This window comes from Rissa tridactyla, chromosome 2, assembly GCF_028500815.1.
Source record: "Rissa tridactyla isolate bRisTri1 chromosome 2, bRisTri1.patW.cur.20221130, whole genome shotgun sequence".
Classification (NCBI taxonomy): domain Eukaryota; kingdom Metazoa; phylum Chordata; class Aves; order Charadriiformes; family Laridae; genus Rissa; species Rissa tridactyla.
In genome coordinates, this window is record NC_071467.1 from 122,440,674 (window position 1) to 122,459,741 (window position 19,068).

The 19,068-nt window shown below is 51.5% G+C and overlaps 1 protein-coding gene across 1 annotated transcript in view; it reads left to right on the forward strand.

The window, feature by feature from the left end:
* Window positions 1-16,389: 16,389 nt before the first annotated feature.
* Window positions 16,390-19,068, forward strand: part of TRIM71 (tripartite motif containing 71) — a 61,865-nt gene continuing 59,186 nt past the window's right edge. The window contains exon 1 of the mRNA XM_054190025.1: window positions 16,390-17,298. Within this exon, the coding sequence (XP_054046000.1) occupies window positions 16,396-17,298 (903 nt within the window). The 5' untranslated portion in view covers window positions 16,390-16,395. The remainder of the gene's footprint in view (window positions 17,299-19,068) is intronic.

Below are 19,068 nucleotides of genomic sequence, written 5' to 3' on the forward strand. Positions count from 1 at the left end.
CCACAGCTCCTGCTTCATCAGCCAAGCTGCGACAGGATCGCAGCGGGACTAAGGCAGGCTGGCGAGTCAAACGGCCCTTCGTTCCCATGCGGTTTAAGCAGCAAGTCCCGACAAGGTGGATGTTATCTTCCAAAGGCATGGAGAAGACCTTGGAGCAATGCTTAAGTTCAGAGAACCACCTCAGGAGATAAAAACCCAAGAGAAATAACAGACCAAACACGCTTGAGTCAAAAAGGGTAGTTTTACCTGGTTAGACTGTAGCATATATCTGCAGCATAACCCCGGCACCGCACTAAACACAAACAGGATCCAGTGAAGCCAGCCAAGCTCTCCAGGTGCTTAAAATCATACGAGCGTTTAAGATTGTAATTCAGCAAAGCACGTAAGGAGCACAAGTACTGTCAGCTTAGGCATAAGGAATATGTAATAAGTCATAGAGAAGCGGTCTTCTTAATATGTTTTAAAAGAAGTCTATGCTCTTATTGCCAAGTAGTTCCAACCCTGCTGATGGATTCAATCCCCTGCAAACAGGTTTTTTTAGGAGAAGGTGTTGCATTGGCTCCAGTGAAGTTACGCTGGCAGAAAATGTGGTTCCCTACATCTCAGCTGTTCCCCAAAAGTCCCTTTAGCTAAGGCATTTGCCATATCTAAATATGTATTGTCATTTAAAAGGTGTATTTTCATTTAATAGCGGCCACCCCCCTATTGAAAATGTTTTAAGATGACCCCAACCTTGCTGCGGGCACTGGGCTAGAGCAAACAGCCAGCCAGACCACTGGAGCACTGGGGAAGGCCATGAAGGATGGCAAGGGAAGCAGGACGGAGTATCAAAGAGCTGCACTGCCAAAAAACCCCATCAGAAAAGAAGCGTGGCCCGTTCCTGCCACCCATGCTGTGCTATGAGGGCGAGAGCTCGGGCGTTTTGCAGGGCTTGCTCCCAAGGAAATGTTCTAGCCCAGAAAAGCAGGGGAAGCTCAAGCAGCGTCGTTCTTACCCTGCAAACATGTTCTTACCCTCTGAACACATCTGCGTCTAATTGGCATGGCACAGCATTTTCAACAGCACCAAAGCAAGGCTTAGGAGCTTTACCCGTCCCCAAACAGGTGTAAACTTCTAAGCATTAGATCACTTGGAAAATTCCCTCTGGGCTTAAAAGTCACTTTGGTGACTCATGACAGGAGGCTGCTTTTTCTGGGCCTTTTTAATGGTAACCCCAGGAGAAAGGAGAGCAGATGGAGACAAGCCTTTTCTTGCACGGGAGAGTGCTGGTCCACAACCTGCGGGGAGTCCCCTCACATGGAGATGCTTTTGCCGAGACCCGGCTGGTCCCAGGGACCCCTGGTCTCCTAGGGACAGCCCCAGCCCCATGGGAAACAGCCAGAGGTGGCAGGCAGCTAGGCTGAAGCGGTCCTGGAGATTTCTTTCAATCAAAGGACTTGGACTTTACCCTGTAATGCTTTCTCCGTAACGAGTGACATCTAAATTATGTCTCATAGCAGCTAGTATGGGTGTCAGTGCTGGCTGGGGGCTGCCATTGGCCCATGAAAAGAGCTTCATTGGGAGTTTCTAAATGATCTCATAAATATATGCCCTTGCCCACAGACCTGCTCACCCACAAACAGCAACGCAACACTAATTAACTCCTCAGAAGCGTCCTCCTAGCCCTCAATTCCTGCTGTCTCTCTCCAGCCCTGATGATGTTTCTTTTTTGATAGATTTTATTGTGCTCGGGAGAATCCTAACATTGCAGGCACTGTGTGACGGCAGGGCTATCCCAAGGCTCACTCCCATTTGATGGCTGCAATAGTTTTGTACTTCTTTTTGAAGCGGTCCTTCCTCCGCCTCAGAGGTTTCTTCCCCTCAATAACCCCAGAACCATTTTTAAACAGATACAAGCTGACACAGTTGGTTGATGTCAGGAAAACTGTCAGCTACTATATGGGCAGAAATCAGCCTTCTGGGAGATGCAATACATTATTCATCATCTTCCGAAGATCATCTAAAGGTCAGGCTATTTTGGCCTGAAGGTGGATAAGATACGCATTCAGCCTTATGGGCTGGCTGCGGTTCCTGTACCTGGAAGCCTGAGGTGTTACGCAAGGCGCTTGCATCAGAAACCTGAAAAGCAGAGATGGCTTCATAGCTTTGCAGATCACTGTTGCTGGGATCAGATAGCTATTTACGGGTTTTTGGAGACACCCTCGGTGCTGGGGGAGAATCAGCACTTCAGGCTTTGCAAAAAGGTAGCGCTTTTCTGTTTCACTGCTGAGAAACTACAGTTTTTTCACGTTTTAATCCTACCTCTTGGATCTGTGCAGTCAGAGAATAAAAGCCCAACAATAATTCATCTTAAAAGACAAATATATGAATTCAATTCAGCGCAGCTACCTGCCAGGGCCACCGTGGCAAGGTGCCCAAGGACAGTCAGGGCAGGGCAGATGCTGCCTCAACTCTCAGCTCCTGCTGTTGGCGTTGGGTGTTTTAATTTTCCCAAGATGCCCAGTTTTCCAGGGCTGCTCCGTGCTCTGGGAGCTTTGTTTTGACAGTCATGTAGTGACAGTCATGTAGTCACTCATCCCCCAGCCATGCTTTTGGCCAATATTCAAAGTATCTTTGTATATTGGCCATTGGACATTACAGGGAGTTTAAAACATTTTCGTCTTAAAACCAAAATATAATTCCCCAGTTAGGTGGAAGCTTTTAGGGTGCTGTGTCAAGCAATATCAAAACAAAACACAAAATCAATTAAAAAAAATTTAAGTTTTCCATATCTGGGATTTAAAAAGACAATGACTGAAAGAAGATGGGTTCCAGTATAGCTGTTACCAAGTAGAAATACTGTTTGCATTCAGGAAATACAAAGCATTTCCTGGTACCTCCAGAAATATCACAGTATTCTCCATCTGCCTCTGCATTCACTCTGTCATACACATGCAATTAAAAGGACTAGCAAGTAGAAGCAGAAATAGAAACACATAAGGCTACTAACTGTAGCAGCGATGTAGGATAATGTGTCATTTTTCTTCCACTTGAGGAACACCTGTGAATGAAATACAGTGATTTTCTCAATTGTTTGAGAAACAGAATCTAACACTGTGGATTGGTCATTGGTCAAACTGCAAGAGTTCTGCAATTTTAATTGCAGTCATTAACTGTCATTGTCTTGTGTTGTCCACTATAAGCAATACTTGGGGCTTTGCAGGGTTGCTGTTCTCCAGGCTGCGCAATGCTCACTGTGACACCATGAGCGGTGGCTTCTGCAGTGGTAGCTATCACACTGCACAGGGAGCTCCACTTGCTGCTTTTATCTTACTGGAAGGCTGCTTTGTACATCCCTCAGCTTCAACCAAGAATGTGTTTGATCTGCCAATCGATACCCAATTCGAGGTCTGCCGTTAGCATCAGCCCATGTACTATCCTGTTTGGATTTGGTTGGTGAGACATAAAACATGATATTGTTTCGTCTCTCTGTTTGGGTAAGTGCAAAGCACACCTGGCCACGATGGAAAATGCAATACACGTGCACACACACTGCTGCTGGTGAAGGGCGTTATGTCCCAAATCCAGACTTAGGAACATGCTGAATAGCTTGGAGTTATGCTGGGGACCACTCTGCTGTCTCCCATCGTCAGGTGCAGACAGTAAGAGGGGGCTGGGTGCCAGCGGGAGACACAAGTAATGAATTACCTGGTGCAGAGTTCAGCTGCAAGAACTGTAATGAGCTGCTCTGTATTTTAAATGACATCTAATTTTCCAGCTTGCATATGGGGCAGGCACCAACCCCACCAAGCTGTGATGTGCCCTGGCACACAGCGTCCTACCTAGCTGACACTTGACAATGGAAAAGCCTCATGCAGTGCCTTCTTTGCCTTACTTTTACTGGAAAGGTCTCAGCCCAGTTCCATAGACCTGGGGAGAGAAGCACTCCCCATGCTACAGGAGGGACTACGGAGATAAGCTGCACACATGCAAGTCCATGCAACCAGAGAGGATGCACCTGGGGGTGCCGAGGTGATGGCCAATGTCACTGTGAGGCCATGATCTCTCATCTCTGGAGGGCCATAGGAACCAGGAGTGGTCCTGGATAACTGGAGAAAGATTCTTGCCTTCAAAAAATAAAAGGCAGAAAGGAGAATCTGGGGAAGGACCAGCTGGTCAGACTCAATCCAGTGCCTGGGAAAATTATGAAGGAAGTCCTGAGGGACTCTGTGTCCATGTCATGAAGGACAGGAGAGTGACCGGGAATAGCCAGCATGGGTTTCCAAGCACAAAATGTGCCTGACCGGCCTGCCTGCCCTCCTGGTGGAACAAATGACCTGCTCTGCAGGGGCAAGGAAGGCAGTGGATGTACTTTCCTCAGCTTTAGCAAGGCTTTCATCATGGTCTCCCATAAAATCCTTGTAGCTAAACTGAGGCGGTATGGGCTGCATGGATGGACTAGAAGGTAGGTGACAAACTGCCTGGATGCTTGGTCTCCAGAGGGAGTGGTTATGGATTCAGCATCCATCAGGCAGACAGCTGTAAGCAGTGAGCTTTGGGGTCAATACTGGGGCCAGAACTGATTCACACCAATATCACCAACAACTTGCACAACGAGAGATCCCATCCTCAGCAAGCCCACTGACAATATCCAACCAGGAGGAGGTCATTCCCCTGGAGGGCAGGGCTTCTGTTCAGAGGCACCTGGACAAGCTAGAGAAATGGGGCAACAGGGACCTCATGAAGTTCATCAAGGACAAATGTAAAGTCCTGCGCCTCGTCTGGAATAACTCCCTGCAACTGTGGGGACCTACTACCCGAGCACCAGCTCTGCAGAAATGGACCTGAGGGTCCCAGTGAGCAGCGGGATGAACACAAGCCAGCAGCGTGCTCCCACAGCGATAAAGGCTAACCCCAGACTGGATTGGATTGAACTGGAACGTGCATAACCAGCAGGTCAAGAGAAGTGGAAACTGGTGTTTTCAGCACTAGTGAGACAGGACCTGGGGTATTGTGTCCAGTTCGGGCTTCCTGGTGAAAGAAAGACATGAACATACTGAATCAAGTGCAGCAGAGAGTCGCTAAGAAGGTTAGAGGACTGGAGCGTGATGTGTGAAAAAAAGCTAAGGGAACTGGGTTTATTTAGCCCCAAAAGACTGCAAGGACAAAAGGCAGCAATCACGAGTTGCAGGAAGGGAAATCCTACCTGGATGTAAGGAAAAATCTCTTTGTTGTGAGAGGTGGGTCAGACAGGAGCACAGAGAGGCTGGGGAACCTCCATTCATGAAGATTTTCAAAACCACCCTGGTAGCCTTTTCTCTGCCTGCTGCCAATGCAACAGCCAGTCTTGCAGGGACTACAAGAAATAAACATTTTTACTTGGCTTATTCTTAAATGCCTAGCAGGAGCCAGAGCAACAAAAAGTATCATTTACCTACCGAGTGAAGACCTGAACACTTCTTAGGACCAGAGACACTGTGACTGGCCCAAGGGCATCGTAAGGGCAGGAAGGTGAGTGCCTGGGGCTGCGGCAACACTGGGTTTCATCACCTTGGTATGGGACTTCATGAAATGATTGAGAAAGCTGCTAGCGGCCACGGTTTAGTTGGAATTTGGCCCGGAGTGAAGTCAACAAGAAAGAAAAAAGCCTCTAACATCAAAGCTTCCCTTTCAGGGTCAATTTACACCCTCAAATTGTCTGTTGTCCAAGTCAATCTAACAGCTCGCTGCTGAGCAGGGAGGGTTTGCTTACCTCCAAGGACCCCAGCCCTCTCCTGCTCATCCAGCTCCCTGGTCCCACCACCTCCTCTGCTCGAGTACTCATCAGCCCCTGCTGTCAGCTGCCCGGGGTGTCTGGAGATGAGCAGCAAAGGGCAGGGGGAAGGAGCTAGAGGGAAGGAGCAGGACTTGCCCCTTTCTGAAGTGTTGAGCTGTTAGATTGGCTCAGCCACCTCCTATCACCTCCTGCCAAAGGGCTGGGTGGGAAGGAGGGAGAAGGGACTAACGGAGCTATCTAGCTGTAAAAGAAAATCCTGCCGTTGGAAATGCACAAGACCAAATTTCCCTAACCCTCACTTGAACAGGCTCAGCATGGAAGAGGTATGTGGTGGCCAGAGATGTAGCAGGGGTCCTCCCCGAACGCTCACCCTCTCATGCCACTGGCAGTGCCAAGGCAGGCACTGGCTGCTCTGCTTGGTCCCTGCAGAGCGGATTGCAGGGTGCATTCACCACCTGCAGAGGGGAGATCACTTACTCTGTCCCTTCGAGTGCCCAGAAGGGCAAAACCACAATTTCCAGATGGATGTTTTTCCTCCATCTACCTAGGGCCAAGGAAGTAGGATCTGCAGTTATTTAATCTTGCCCGACATAGAGACTGGAGAGGGGAGTTTATGGACTAACCATTTATTTTTAGGTAAAAGAAGCCAGCAACACGCGCGGGTCAAATTATGTTTCCACTTCATGCATCACAACCTAGGAGGCTGCTTTCCTACCACTGTTGCAAATCAATCCTTCAAAAGTTTCCCGGCTTGGTCTCCAAATCACTTATCTTTGATTATTTCTAGTTCTACTGTGTAGTCCGTCGTGTCTCAAGGCCACAGGACAAAAGCCAGGAGTCCTACAGTGCAACTGCTCACTTAATTCCTTGGGTGTCTTCCCTGCTGATACATAGCAGAGATTGGCAACTAATCTATATATAGTACAGCTCCACAGCCGAAACACAATGGCTGCATTCAGCGTGCATACATGATGATGTCAGCAATGGCTGTTTAATTGCATCATGGGAAGTGAGGGGAGAAAAGAATTGGAAGAGAAAAAAAAAAAAAAAAGAAAGGGGGCCCCTGGCCCCTCCACTTTACATAATTTCCTTCACCGCCAGATGGGAACGCATGGGAATGCCGGCCCTGCATCTCAAGAGCTCCCTCCCCAAAGCCTGGCACGGCCACATCTGTTTCCCTGATTTCCTACCCTTCTGATCTTCTTCACCTGCCCTGCACCCCACCACCTCGGGCGAGCTTCCTGAGATGCTGCTACCGCCATTTGATTTGGCTTCCTGAGGCTCGCTCCCTCCTTCCTTATTTTTACTTCTCCGGCTTGCAGTAGCATCCAAAGGCCGGTAGCCATGAAACACTGAGGAAGGGTAGGGTCTGCACTGCGGAGACCACACAAGCCCCTTGGCTGCTTTTATTTAAACAAATGAGCATCTGTACTGCCAGGCAGTGGTTCACAAAAGGGGCTGTCAGGCTCAACACAACTCCACTGCTCTGCGGCTCGCAAACAGAAGATATACAAACTTCTCTTCCCAGCAGCCATCCATCATCGTAAATGTACATGGGTTTTATTTGAAGGGAGAGACAACACCCTGCTTTAGTAAAGCGAAAAAGGGAAAAGATCCTCAGAGCGATGGTCCCCTCTTTGAGACCTACAGCATCAGCTAAATCAATCCTGGTCTTCTGGCTCAACAGATTTAAAATTTCCCCCAATCCCCGCCTTCTCTTTAAAGTTCCCGCTCCTGCAAACAGGACCTGTGGTGTCCTCCATTTTAAGAAAGCTTCCCTTTGTCTTATCCCCCAGTCTATTTATAGCTCCCGTGGCGGAGGTATACTGGGAAGGATTTACACCAGCAGGCGCACGGAGAGGAGGCACACTGCAAAGGGACATTGAGCAGCCTCCAAGACACACACGGCTCCTTGGGGCACATTTTCTGGGAGGAGGCTCTCACCCAAAGGGTTTCAGCCACGTGTTTTCCCAGCAGCACCTGAGAGGGGCTTTGGACTGTGATGTGAGTGATGGGCTGCTTTCATAAGTCCATTTTTAGGAAGGACAGCAGGGATGCCAGCAGGGTCCCACATAGGAGAAGAGACAGCCACCCACTCCCACTGCCAGGGAATGCTGCCCAAGCAAGAGATTCTTCCTCCTTGGCTCCCTCTTGCAGCAGCGAGGAGGGGAAAGGCCTCTTCATGGGTCACTTAATGTTCCCAGAGACTTTGCAGAGAAGCCAGGACCTGAGACTCCAACCTCTTGCACATCCCACAAGCGCACAACAGCCTGATCCTGTAACCTGAGTCTGGAGGAACCGCATGATGCAAGGTAGCAAAATCTTCCTCTGAGTCCATCTTACAGCTTTCCCTGCAGGAAACGCAATTATAACCACAAAAAATACTCAAATGAACCAGAAACTTTCATTATCACCCTGCACAGCTGCTGGCTTGTTCATTCGCTCTTGTAAAGGAGCGTATTCCCTTTGCATGTACCGACCCTGACCAGTGTTGGTTTCAACATATAGAACCCTAAACATTTCAGGTCCTGATTAGCTCAAAGACCTTCCTGCTAAGGACAGTACCTCCACCTTTCTCTCTCAGCGTTCAATTTATACTTCTGGAACTGACCTGCCTTGGTCAGAGCAGCTGTGGGAGGGAGCAGCACCTGAATGCGGGCCAGGATTAGTGCTACACACATTCACACGTGACACAAAATCATCTGAGGACACAAAATCATTCTGAGGGTCACGGTTTGCTGGCGCTCAGGGAATTACATTGCATGGTCCTGAGGGAGAAGCAGTCTGTCCAGGTCCCCCGGGGAATGACGAGGAGGCAGAAGGGGATGGGCAGCGCTTGGACACAGATAGCCTTAAGATGTAGATGGTGCCTCTTTGCAAACAGGTGAGGAGATGGAAGATACTAGTGTCCCTCTGAACAGGCTACACAAGCGCCTCACCCTTCCCAGCACAAGGTCAGCCATCACGGTGCTGCAGCGCGTTCGGGGATGCTCACACGTCCCAGCTTAGGGGCTGAACTGGGGGGGCTGGTAATGAATAGCTGAGGGTGCCAGGCTTCCCAGCTCCTGCAGCCAGATCTGGAGGGGAACAGCTGCCTGCGCCCAGAGTTTACACAGCTGTGGGGAAGCATTAGCAGCTGACAAGCCATTCTCCCTTCAGCGTAAGCGTATACCACCTCTCGCAGTTAAAAAGCACTCCCCCAGCCGAGTAAGAGGATCTTGGGGATGTGAACAGGAACGAAGGTAGGGTGGACTTTTGAGTTCCAGACAAGTTAACTGTGCGGAGAGGATAAATGCGAAGTGAGGTATCGGAGAAGCAGTAGCGTCAGGAAACGGGAGGGTAAGAACAAAACATTTGCAATTGTTAGCCCATAATGCCGGCACCTGCTTTCTACCTCCAGCTGCTCAGAGCTTGCATTTCTTGACCTGCAGAGCATGGTTACAAGACACGGCTATTCTGCCAAGCTTTTCCTGAAGGGAAAAGTGATCTGGTGGGAAATTTCATTGAAGGTGAGTTTGAAAGACTTTAATACTACTCCAGTATCAGTTTTTGCACTAGCCCAACATCCAGACAGTAAAGTCACTTCCTTGTGGGCCAGAGTCTGGATTTAGACCATTCTTAATGGCAGGCATCATGTTTGAAAGCTGTGACAGGGTACGGGTAGAGCCAGGGGGAGAACAGACATTTGCATCTTCTGGCCTTGAGCCCATCCTGGAGGGCAATAGTCTCACTGTCACCATCAGAGATTAAAGCCAACACAGGTACTTAGTCTAACAAGAAATCTGGTTGAACAGATGGTGAATAGAGAGAGATTTGAGAAGTCTGGAAGAAGAAACTAGTTTTAGAGATGCAGTCATCGGGAGGTAAAGGTGCTAAAAGTCCTTGTGATGCTGAATCCCACTACATGGTTAGAAATGGATGATTTTCAGCCAGAATTTCTGAACAGAAGAAGGAATGAATCAGGATGCACAGAGGAAGGGGAAAAAAAAAAAAGAAAGGTCATTTATTTTCCTCTCGGATGCATACCAAGTAGTAGATGAGCTACAGAGAGGCTTGAGCAGAAAAGATGCTCTGGGAGACTCTATCAATATAAGTGAAAAAAGCCCTTTCTTTAGCATATCCAAAAATGACACCTTTGCATCAGTTGCCTGCAGAGCTCTGTGCTGTAAGACAAGACAGGAGGTGTTTAGTTCTTTCTGGGAAGGGAGGGCAGAGGATCAATTCCTAAACCTGGTCATGTCTCCGGGGTTAAAAGTAATGCCAGCTGTTTGAATGCAAGATCCCTGCTTCCCAAAGCCAGCCCTTGAAGGGTGCAGAGATGCACACCAACAAGATCTATAGATTTGGCTTGCACATGTGTATAGGGGAGGCTATCTTTTCTCCCCTCTGGATCCCATCACATCCTAACAAGCACATCTTTAAACTCAAGGTGACCCTGCTGGAGGGGAGATGGATGGGAGGGGGTGTCAAGAACTTGAAATAATATGCTGAGCAAGCCAGTTCCCAATGATTTATACCATGGGGACAACACTTACTGCTTCTTTGCTCCCCAACCTTCCACCCTGCTCAAGATCCAGCATACCATACAGGAAGCTCAGCAACACATGCAGAAAGTTGAACTTACTACTGTACTTACTAATGGATCCAATGACAGATATACGGTTGAGCCAGAGTCACTACGCAAGAGCAGGCATGGCAAATTTGGAATCTGAGGCAAATTTAGAAGTTTGTGCTCGCAAGAGGAAAAATGAGGAAAGCAGGGCGGGGGGAAGCACAAATCAGCGCTAAAGTGGCTGGACTTAAGTGGCACAGTTGTCTGTGGAGTACAGTTGTAGTGAAAGCCAAAAAAAAGATGGATATTCCTCTGAGTGTAATGAATAAGTTGCTAGTAGCGAGCCAAAAAACAACAGCAAAACCTTCCTCTTTCATTTAACTGGGACTATATGACAAATGTGAAATCCCCAAAGGCTACACCAGCATCAAGGTCTTGCTTGAAGCCCTTCCCTGTGATAGACCTGTTGGAAGTGCTCCCTTTGCACGTTGATTTACTAGTCGAATTCTTGAGTGTGGGAGGCAAAGATTCAAGCAGGATGCAACGCTGTGTCTCTTGCCTCTTTGTAACTGTTGACAAATAAAGGAGGAAGGGGATTCTTGGGTGCACCAGGATAGGGAGAGTTTTAGGTCTTCACAATCTCTACAAAATATTATGCAGAACTTGAAGTGCTGAACCACTGCCTTGGCTTTTAATGTCTCAGGACCTCTTTAGTATAGCAATACTGGAGATGGAAATGTTTTCTGGGTCCTTAGGTGCAAAGCAGTAACAATGATAACATAAGTTCAGCCCTATACAGTTGTTGTTACCTGTGCACGTTTGGGGACTTGCACCATCTACTCTGCTGCTTCGGTTCGCGAGCCCTGCTGAGCTTTGAGCTCGCACGCTGCCTTAGCGCTCAACATAGCAGGGCAAACAGTATCTGGCTGCTGGACCGTTTCACGCAGGTGGTAGAGGGGAGAGCTCCTTCTGTGAATGTTTGCCTCTAAAATTACAGTAAAATATCCCCAAACCCACAATTACTGTACCTGGTTCTATTTAACAAAGCTTTTAACCTCCAGACCCCTGGCTTTTCCAGCTGTATTGCTTTTGGCAGGAACACCGTTCTGTTTGTCCTGTAGTGCTGCTGGCGGAAAGCAGATGCTTTCCTTCAAGCAAACGAAGCTTCCAAGTACGGACAGTGGAAAGCACATCCCAACATTGGAAGCAGATGCTACAGAATGACTCAGGTGCAGTCTTCTGCCCCAATGTCCTATTTTCCGCTGAAATAAATGGGGAAAAGGGAAAAAAAAATATGGATTTTTAACGCATAGTTTAGCTGTGGTGGCCGGGTAAGTTAGTCAAGGACAGACAAATGTTGCCAAATAGAGATTTTCTAACTAGGTGGAAGTTGGCCCATATCTTCAGAGCTATTTTGATGCTCGTTAGGTGTCTCTGAAGATCTGGCCAGTCACGCCCAGATTTTAGCATTGTTAGAATATTTTAACGGTTAATGTTTTAACACAGTTCTGATGTGATCTTGACACAGTTATGATTTCAACATGGTTTAAATGACGGGCTTGCCTTTAGTACAAACTACACCGTTTCAAATTCAGACCAGCAACAGCATATGAATGGAGGACAAAAGAAAGATGAGAGAAATGGGTATGAAAAATACTGGCGAGAAGGGAATAAATGCGAGAAACCTCAGCAGAACGACACAAAGGAGAATGAGCAGAATGCAGAGAAATGCCTGAGACGCTCACGTAAGCAGTGAGATTTCATTTATTTGGCACAGAGGGACAATAGCCCTGCTAACCAGGATAGCTATTGTTCTTTTGTTTTTAAGAAACAAAAAGGGTAAATGCAAAGCACTAGCTTCCCAGGGAAAAATCATAAAAATAAGTTCTCATCCTGCTGTCTACTGAGGAACCAGAAGCCTCTCGTACTTCACCTATCACCCTCACGCTGTTATTCACCCACGTGTTTGTCGGCTTAGAAAACAAATGAAATATATTGAGGCCTTGCTCTACCTGAGGAGAGCTGAGGGGCTTTTTATAGCAGAACAAGTTAATTGGATCGAAAACCATCGAGTCAATGCACTAAGCAGAAAAATGCACGGTGCTATCTGCTGTGTAGTTGAGCGCACGAGTGCTCCAGCAGCTAATGTTTCAGAACGGAGTATAATATTGGCGTATTCCCTTTAGTTTTATTTCAGCATTTTTCATAACGAAGAAGGAAAGCCACCCATAATCAGAGGAAGCCTCAAAATGTCGCATTCCTTCGGTGGTGGTGGAGGGAAAAGAAAAGGAGGACTTTGATTTAGAAGGACAGAGGTGCTCAAATACAAGGATGACAGCTGGGGAAGAAGGACCCCACTGTTCGGGGACAGTGAATTGCTTATAGCCTTTTACAAGCTGAGGGAGGGTATAAGCTGTAAACGAGGTTCGGGAGCTTTGGCACAAATACAGTGGATCCTGTCAGTGAAAAGGACCTTCTGCAGCGTATAGGTAGCCTCATGAACCCGTTAGAGCCATCTGAAGCACAGACGTGCAGAATTGCCCTCTTCAAGCCGGTTAGCTGGCAAGCAAACAGCTGTCACTGAGGAAGGCAGGGGTGTCAGATATGCCTGGAGACATGCATCTGGGAATTTCTGCCCAATTAAAATATTTCTGAATGCAAAAGATGACAGTTTCTACTGAGGGAGTTAGTGGAAAGCGTTATGTGGGAAACCCAAACAGATCAACCGCATATTTATTGTTCAGGGAGTTACCGTTCTTCACAATTAACTGGCTTCATCTGGAAAAGGACAAGCTCCGCAGCATCATAACCCTCTGCGGCAATCACAGGACAAACAAACAGAGCTGAGGCAAGGCTCGATGATTTTTTAACCTCTGCTAGTCAAAGCTGCGGTGGGTTTCACCTGCATGCTCAAATGTGAACATATGGATATGTAACATAAAGAACGCAGCCCCCGAGCCAAATCCTTTAGTGGTACATAAGGCAAGTTCCCAGCTGAATATACTACTGAGGGGCATAATAAATATTCATGCTTGTTTACATCTTAACGCACATTAGCTGCCCCGTGGACTTCATCAGCGATTCCCATTGCTTGGTCTTGCATAAGGGCGTTAGTGCTGATGAGTTTCTCAGTTCTCTGAAGGGCTTTTGGCAGGAGATCCTCACAGGCATGGCTCATCGCTGTGTTCAGTACCTGTCAGCAAAAGACATTTTCATTTTTAAGTAGACAATTTAAGTTGGTGTTATTTGTGTGTCTAAGGCCTAAAGAGAAGAGGAATATCATTCAATATATTTTAATAGCCAGTTTTCCTTTTCTGTGGTGTTTTTGAAAATTTGTTATCATTACTTAACAGTAACTTGTTTTGAGTTTATTTTGCTTATTTACAGATGCTTTCATCCACAAATCTGTCTGTATCTTCTGCTGGTTTTATTCCTTTTGGTATTATTTTTTTGGCTTTCCAATCCCTAAGTCCAGTTTTCGTGTTTTAAAACTTTTCAGCCTTTCCAGTTTCCTTGTTAAGGGCAAAATGCCATGTGTCCTCCCTGGCTAGGACAAGCCCCACTAAAATAGGAGGGTGGCCACTGAGCCGCGCCGCAGATGAAACTCGCCTTTTAGCAGTCGCTGGTCGCCAGGCGCTTTTCGTTAACGCAAAATAATTGTTGCGTTTTGATTTAAGTTCGGTCTCGCCGCAACGCAAATGGCATCGCCGCTAATTTTTGCTTAACTTCATCGCGTCAAGTTTAAAGGAGAAGGAAACGCCTGCCCCTGGCTACCAGCAAACCTCGGGCTCGCCCTCCCGGGGCACGGCAGACCCGGCAGCGACCGCAACGGCGCGGAAAGGAGCCAGAGATCGCCCCGAGACCGGGCGTCGGAAAACAATTAATCGAGCGACTTAACGTTTTAAAGCTGCGTTAATGCTTTCAAAGAACGGCCCCGGAGCCTCCAAACCGAAAATAAAGGGCGAGGAAATCGCCCGAGCCGCGGTCGAAGCGCGTCAAACCAAAGGGGGTTTGGGATGTGGGGGGTGGGTGGGGGGCGCCCCCCGTGCCGAAACCAGCGATATTAACAACGGGCGGGGGTGGGGTGGGGGGTGGCAGGGCTGGATGCTGGCGGATGGGGGGGGGTTGGGGGTGGGAGGGCAGGTCGGGCGGGCGAGCGAGCGGAGGGCGAATGTTTCCTGCCCGCCGCCACCGCCCCCCGGCCGCCCCCCGCAGCCGGGCGGAAGTCAGCCCGCGCCGTCGGAGCTTAAAAGGCTCCCGCACGCCGCGCCGCCCCAGTGCCGGCGGCCGCAGCGGGGCCGGAGCCAGCGCCGCCGCCAGCCCTGCCGGCCACGCCATGCGCTGCCCCGCGACCTGAGCTGTGTTCCCCCCCCCCTTATCCCCTCGCCGCCCGGCTCTGCCCCTCCGCACCCCGCCAAGCAAGGGGGGGGGAAACGGCTCCCGGTGCGATGGCTCTCCCCGGATCCCACGCCGCCCGGGACGGTGCTGCCGCATCAGTGAGTAATTCCTGCTAATTCACCCCCTGGGGTCGGTGGGCTCCGGCTCGGCAGATCGCGGGGGAGGCGGGCATTTTGGGGGTTTTTTTGCTGCTTTTTTTTTTTCCTCCTCCTCCCTCCCCCTCTCTTCGGGTTTTATATTATTTTTGTTTTCTCAATAAAACACCACGCGAAGAGGCGAGATGACAAAGGAAATGTGATCCTAGGCGCTGCAGGGGCTCAGAGCGAGCGAGAACCGGAGAGGAGGAGGAGGAGGGGGCGAGCGTAGCGCTCTCGGATAGCATTGCACAGCGGCTCCAATTTGTGCGAGCGAATATAATACACCCCCCATGAATAATTCAGGGCGGCCGGCGGGGACCTGCCGCTGCTCCTCTGCCCGGCCGCCGCCGCAGTGTGTGCGAGCCCCGCGTCGCTGACCGGGGGAGCCCACCGGAGCTCAGCCCGGCTCCGGGGGCTTGGTGCTGCCCTTTGCGGGGGGGGAGGGGGGAAGCCCTGCTTTAAGGAGGGCGTCCAGCGGGAGCCGGGGCTCTGAGAGGCGAGAGGGGATCGCGGCTCTTCCCAGCCGTCCCCGGAGCCCTTTTCTTCTTGCCTTCCCATCTCCTCCTCCTCCTCTGTGTCCCGCCAGCGTGAGGCTCTGCCGGTGGGGTGGGCACCAACGCCGCCCTCCATCCCCACCCCCCAGTCATGCGGTGGTGGAGCAGGCGTCGGCGGGGGAGGACTGGAGCCGGAGAAGTCTGCTTGGCCACTGTGTTTCAGTGCCTCTCTCTCTCCTAGAGCTGCTCTGGATTGCAAAAGTGGAGGGGGGAACTGAAACGAAATTTCCCCTTCCCCCCCGACAAGCACAGGTTTAAAGGAAAAGAGGAAAAAACCCAACGTCCCAAGAAGAAAGATCGAAACTTGAATTAAACCCCTGCTGCCCCCCTACCCGCGTCCTTCCCGCCCGGCCAAGAGGGACTTGCACTGTCGCCCCGGCGCCCCGACCCCGTCCTGCGGCCGTGGGAACCGGAGCCGAGCCCCGGCGGAGAGAGGTCCGGTCCCCGCTGGCTGCGGAGGGGACCGGGCGGTTGGCGCCCATGCACTTTCTGTTTAGGAAGAAGACGAGTAACCAAACCACGTTGTCAAACTGCTGACCCGAGGGGGAAATGAGAAGACTGTGTGAGGTATTGACCGATCTGGGAATCGATACAATTTGTCTAATGCGACGGGGGATCGGGGGTTAAGTACATGTGAGGGAAGAGAGAGGATCCATTTGCTGAGAGAGAACGGGACAGCTACACCTTGATACCAAAAATACGCCGCCCCCCCACCTCCGCAGCAGCGAGGTAGGAGGCGAGGATCCCGCTCCCTGCAGACCGCCGGATCGATGACACCGTATTTGCAAAACCGGCCAATCGATCCCACTTGGCAAAACGACTGATCGATGCCAGCTTGCCCGTAAGCCGTTTGCAGAACTACCTTCTCCCCACACCGCCCCAAACGCTTCCCGTGGCTTCCCCCCCCCACTCCACCCATACTTTTTTTTGTGAGGGAGGGGAGATACACTTTTACCCCCCCCTCCTCCCCCCGCATCGGGGAGTCAGGCCCCATCGCAAATGGCTTCGTTTCCCGAGTCCGACTTCCAGATCTGCCCGCTGTGCAAGGAGATGTGCGGCTCGCCGGCTCCCCTCTCCTCCAACTCCTCCACCTCCTCCTCCTCCTCGCAGACCTCCAGCTCCTCCGGGGGGGGCGGCGGCGGTGGCGGCGGCTCCTCCTGCGGGGGCCCGCCGCGGCGGCTCCACGTCCTGCCCTGCCTGCACGCCTTCTGCCGCCAGTGCCTGGAGGCGCAGCGGCACCCCGGCGCGGGGGACGCCCTCAAGCTGCGCTGCCCCATCTGCGACCAGAAGGTGGTGATCTCGGAGCCCTCGGGCATGGACGCGCTGCCCTCCTCCAACTTCCTCCTCAGCAACCTGCTGGACGTCGTCGTCGTGGCCGCCGCCGCCGAGGAGCAGAAGAACGGCCGAGCCGCCGGGGCCGGCCCCGCCGCCGGCTCCGCTGCGGGAGGAGGAGGCGGCGGTGGTAACAACCGCCACCACGGCCGCCCGCCGCCGCCTCACCGCGCCGCCGGCTCCTCGCCCGCCGCCGCCGCCTCGGCCGCGCCCTCCTCGACGACGTCGTCCTCCTCCTCCTCGGGCGGCGGCTCGGCGGCGCTCCTGCTGCGGCGGCCCCACAGCCGGCAGGGCGAGCCCCGCTGCAGCTCCTGCGACGAGGGCAACGCCGCCAGCTCCCGCTGCCTCGACTGCCAGGAGCACCTGTGCGACAACTGCGTGCGGGCGCACCAGCGCGTCCGCCTCACCAAGGACCACTTCATCGAGCGCTTCGCCGCCGCCGGACCCGGCCCGGCTGGCGGCCCCGCCGCGCCGCTCGCCCTCAGCCCGCCCTATACCACCGCCTCGCCCTACAACATCCTCTCCGTCTTCCCCGACCGGGCCAGCTACTGCCAGCACCACGACGACGAGGTGAGCGAGTGCGCGACGCGGGGAAAGGGGGTGGGGGACGGCCGCCCCTCACCGGCGCCAGAGGGCCCTCGCACCCTCAGCGGCGGGGCCCTGAGGGGCGGGCGGGGACCGGCCGCCGCGCTTCCTCCGCCCTCCGAGGCGCGGTGGGGTCTTGCCGCCCCCGCGGGGCTCGGGGCTGGGGGCAGAGGCCGCCCCCTCACACAGGGGGGCTGGGAGCCGTTAACGGTCCGGGGGAGGGCGTGAGGCGAGGCGGCGGCCCCCTCACACGGGGGGGCGGAAGCCGTTAACGGGCCGGGGGAGGGTGTAAGGCGAGGCGGCGGCCCCCGGCGCGCCGCTCCCTCTGCGCCGCCCGGGAGGAGGAGGTGAGCACGGGGGGGAGGGGACGGGCGGCCCGCTGCGAGGTGCTGGAGCCGGTGTCCCGGGAAGCGGCCGTCGGTGCTTCGGGAAGCCGCCAAGGCGGCGGGGGGCATCGGCCGGCGGCGGGCGCTGCCGTTCGGAGGGGGCCTGTGGGGCGCCTGCCGAGGGGGTGGCGAGACCCGGGAGAGGCGAGAGGGAGAAAGTCCGGAGTCCCTTCCCCCGAGTGTTTCTAATGCGAAGTTAAATTACTTCGTGGGGTCTGCTTTGTACCGTGCTCGGCGGGTCACCCACCAGAGAAAGAGAAAACGAATAAATAGGGAAGATAACCGTAAAACGAATAAATAGGGAAGGAGGACAACTGTAACGAGGGAAGGACTCCTTTTTCATTTTATTTATTTATTCTTTAATGGAAGGTAGTCAGAAAGCAAAGATGTTCACCACCCTTGCCTATACAATCTCCTGCTCCTGGGTGTCATTTTAGCTATCCCCGTGGTGCAAACGAGAACTTTGTGGAAGTAAAAAAAAAAAAAAATAATAAAAAAAAAGGAACTTGCTTAACGTGGTCTTCATTTAAAACGCTTTGCTGGCAAGTTTTGTTTCTGATGATCCCCGGTATTGTTTCACGGATCTAAAAGAGAGGCTGCGGCTTCTTCAAAATGCACTGAAAAGTGTCTCAAGTTTCATTGGGACATAGCTTCTTGCTGTGATAGTTTGAAACTTGATTTTCATCTGAAACTGGAAAATGGCCGTCTGCTGTCCCCCCCTTCTGCTCTGGGGGTCAACGCGGGGGATTTCGCTGGAATTTTCCAGTAACTTCAGTGTTGGAGGTAGTTTCCTCCCAGTATTAAATCGGACAGCACAACAAGCTGCTCCAGGGCAAAAACCTGCCTGAGGACGGGGTAGTACAAGAGTTTTCTGTGGGATGCTTGCCGAACTGATATATGAGGGCGTTTAGCCTGGTGAAATGTGGTGGGTGATGCCTTTGTCTTCCGTTTGCAAGGAGGCTTTTCCAATCTCTTCTAATGTACCTCTGGGATTTCTAGAAAGCTCTGGAAGAGCTTTTCTTGGTTCTTAAAAGTCGCTGGTGTCAGAGGACAGAAAGTATGAATTTGGTAGAAAAAGGAAAAACCCTAACGTGACATTTGGGGGGAGTGGTGGGGTATGCTTGAGGGCCAAGGAGGCTCTAAAAAAAACCAAACAAACAACAAAACACCTTACTGGCGGTTGGGCTGCTTACAGCTTTTAGTGGTGTCTAAGTATCTTTCTGCTAGTGGGCTTCCTAACGAACGTATGTAGTAACTGAATGGCAGAATTAAATGAAGCATGGTGCTCTTAATATATTAAAAAAAAAGCTATGTTTCTGCCTTCATTTTGGAGTATAACTTTTTTGGACTTGTGGTACGGGCTAAAAAG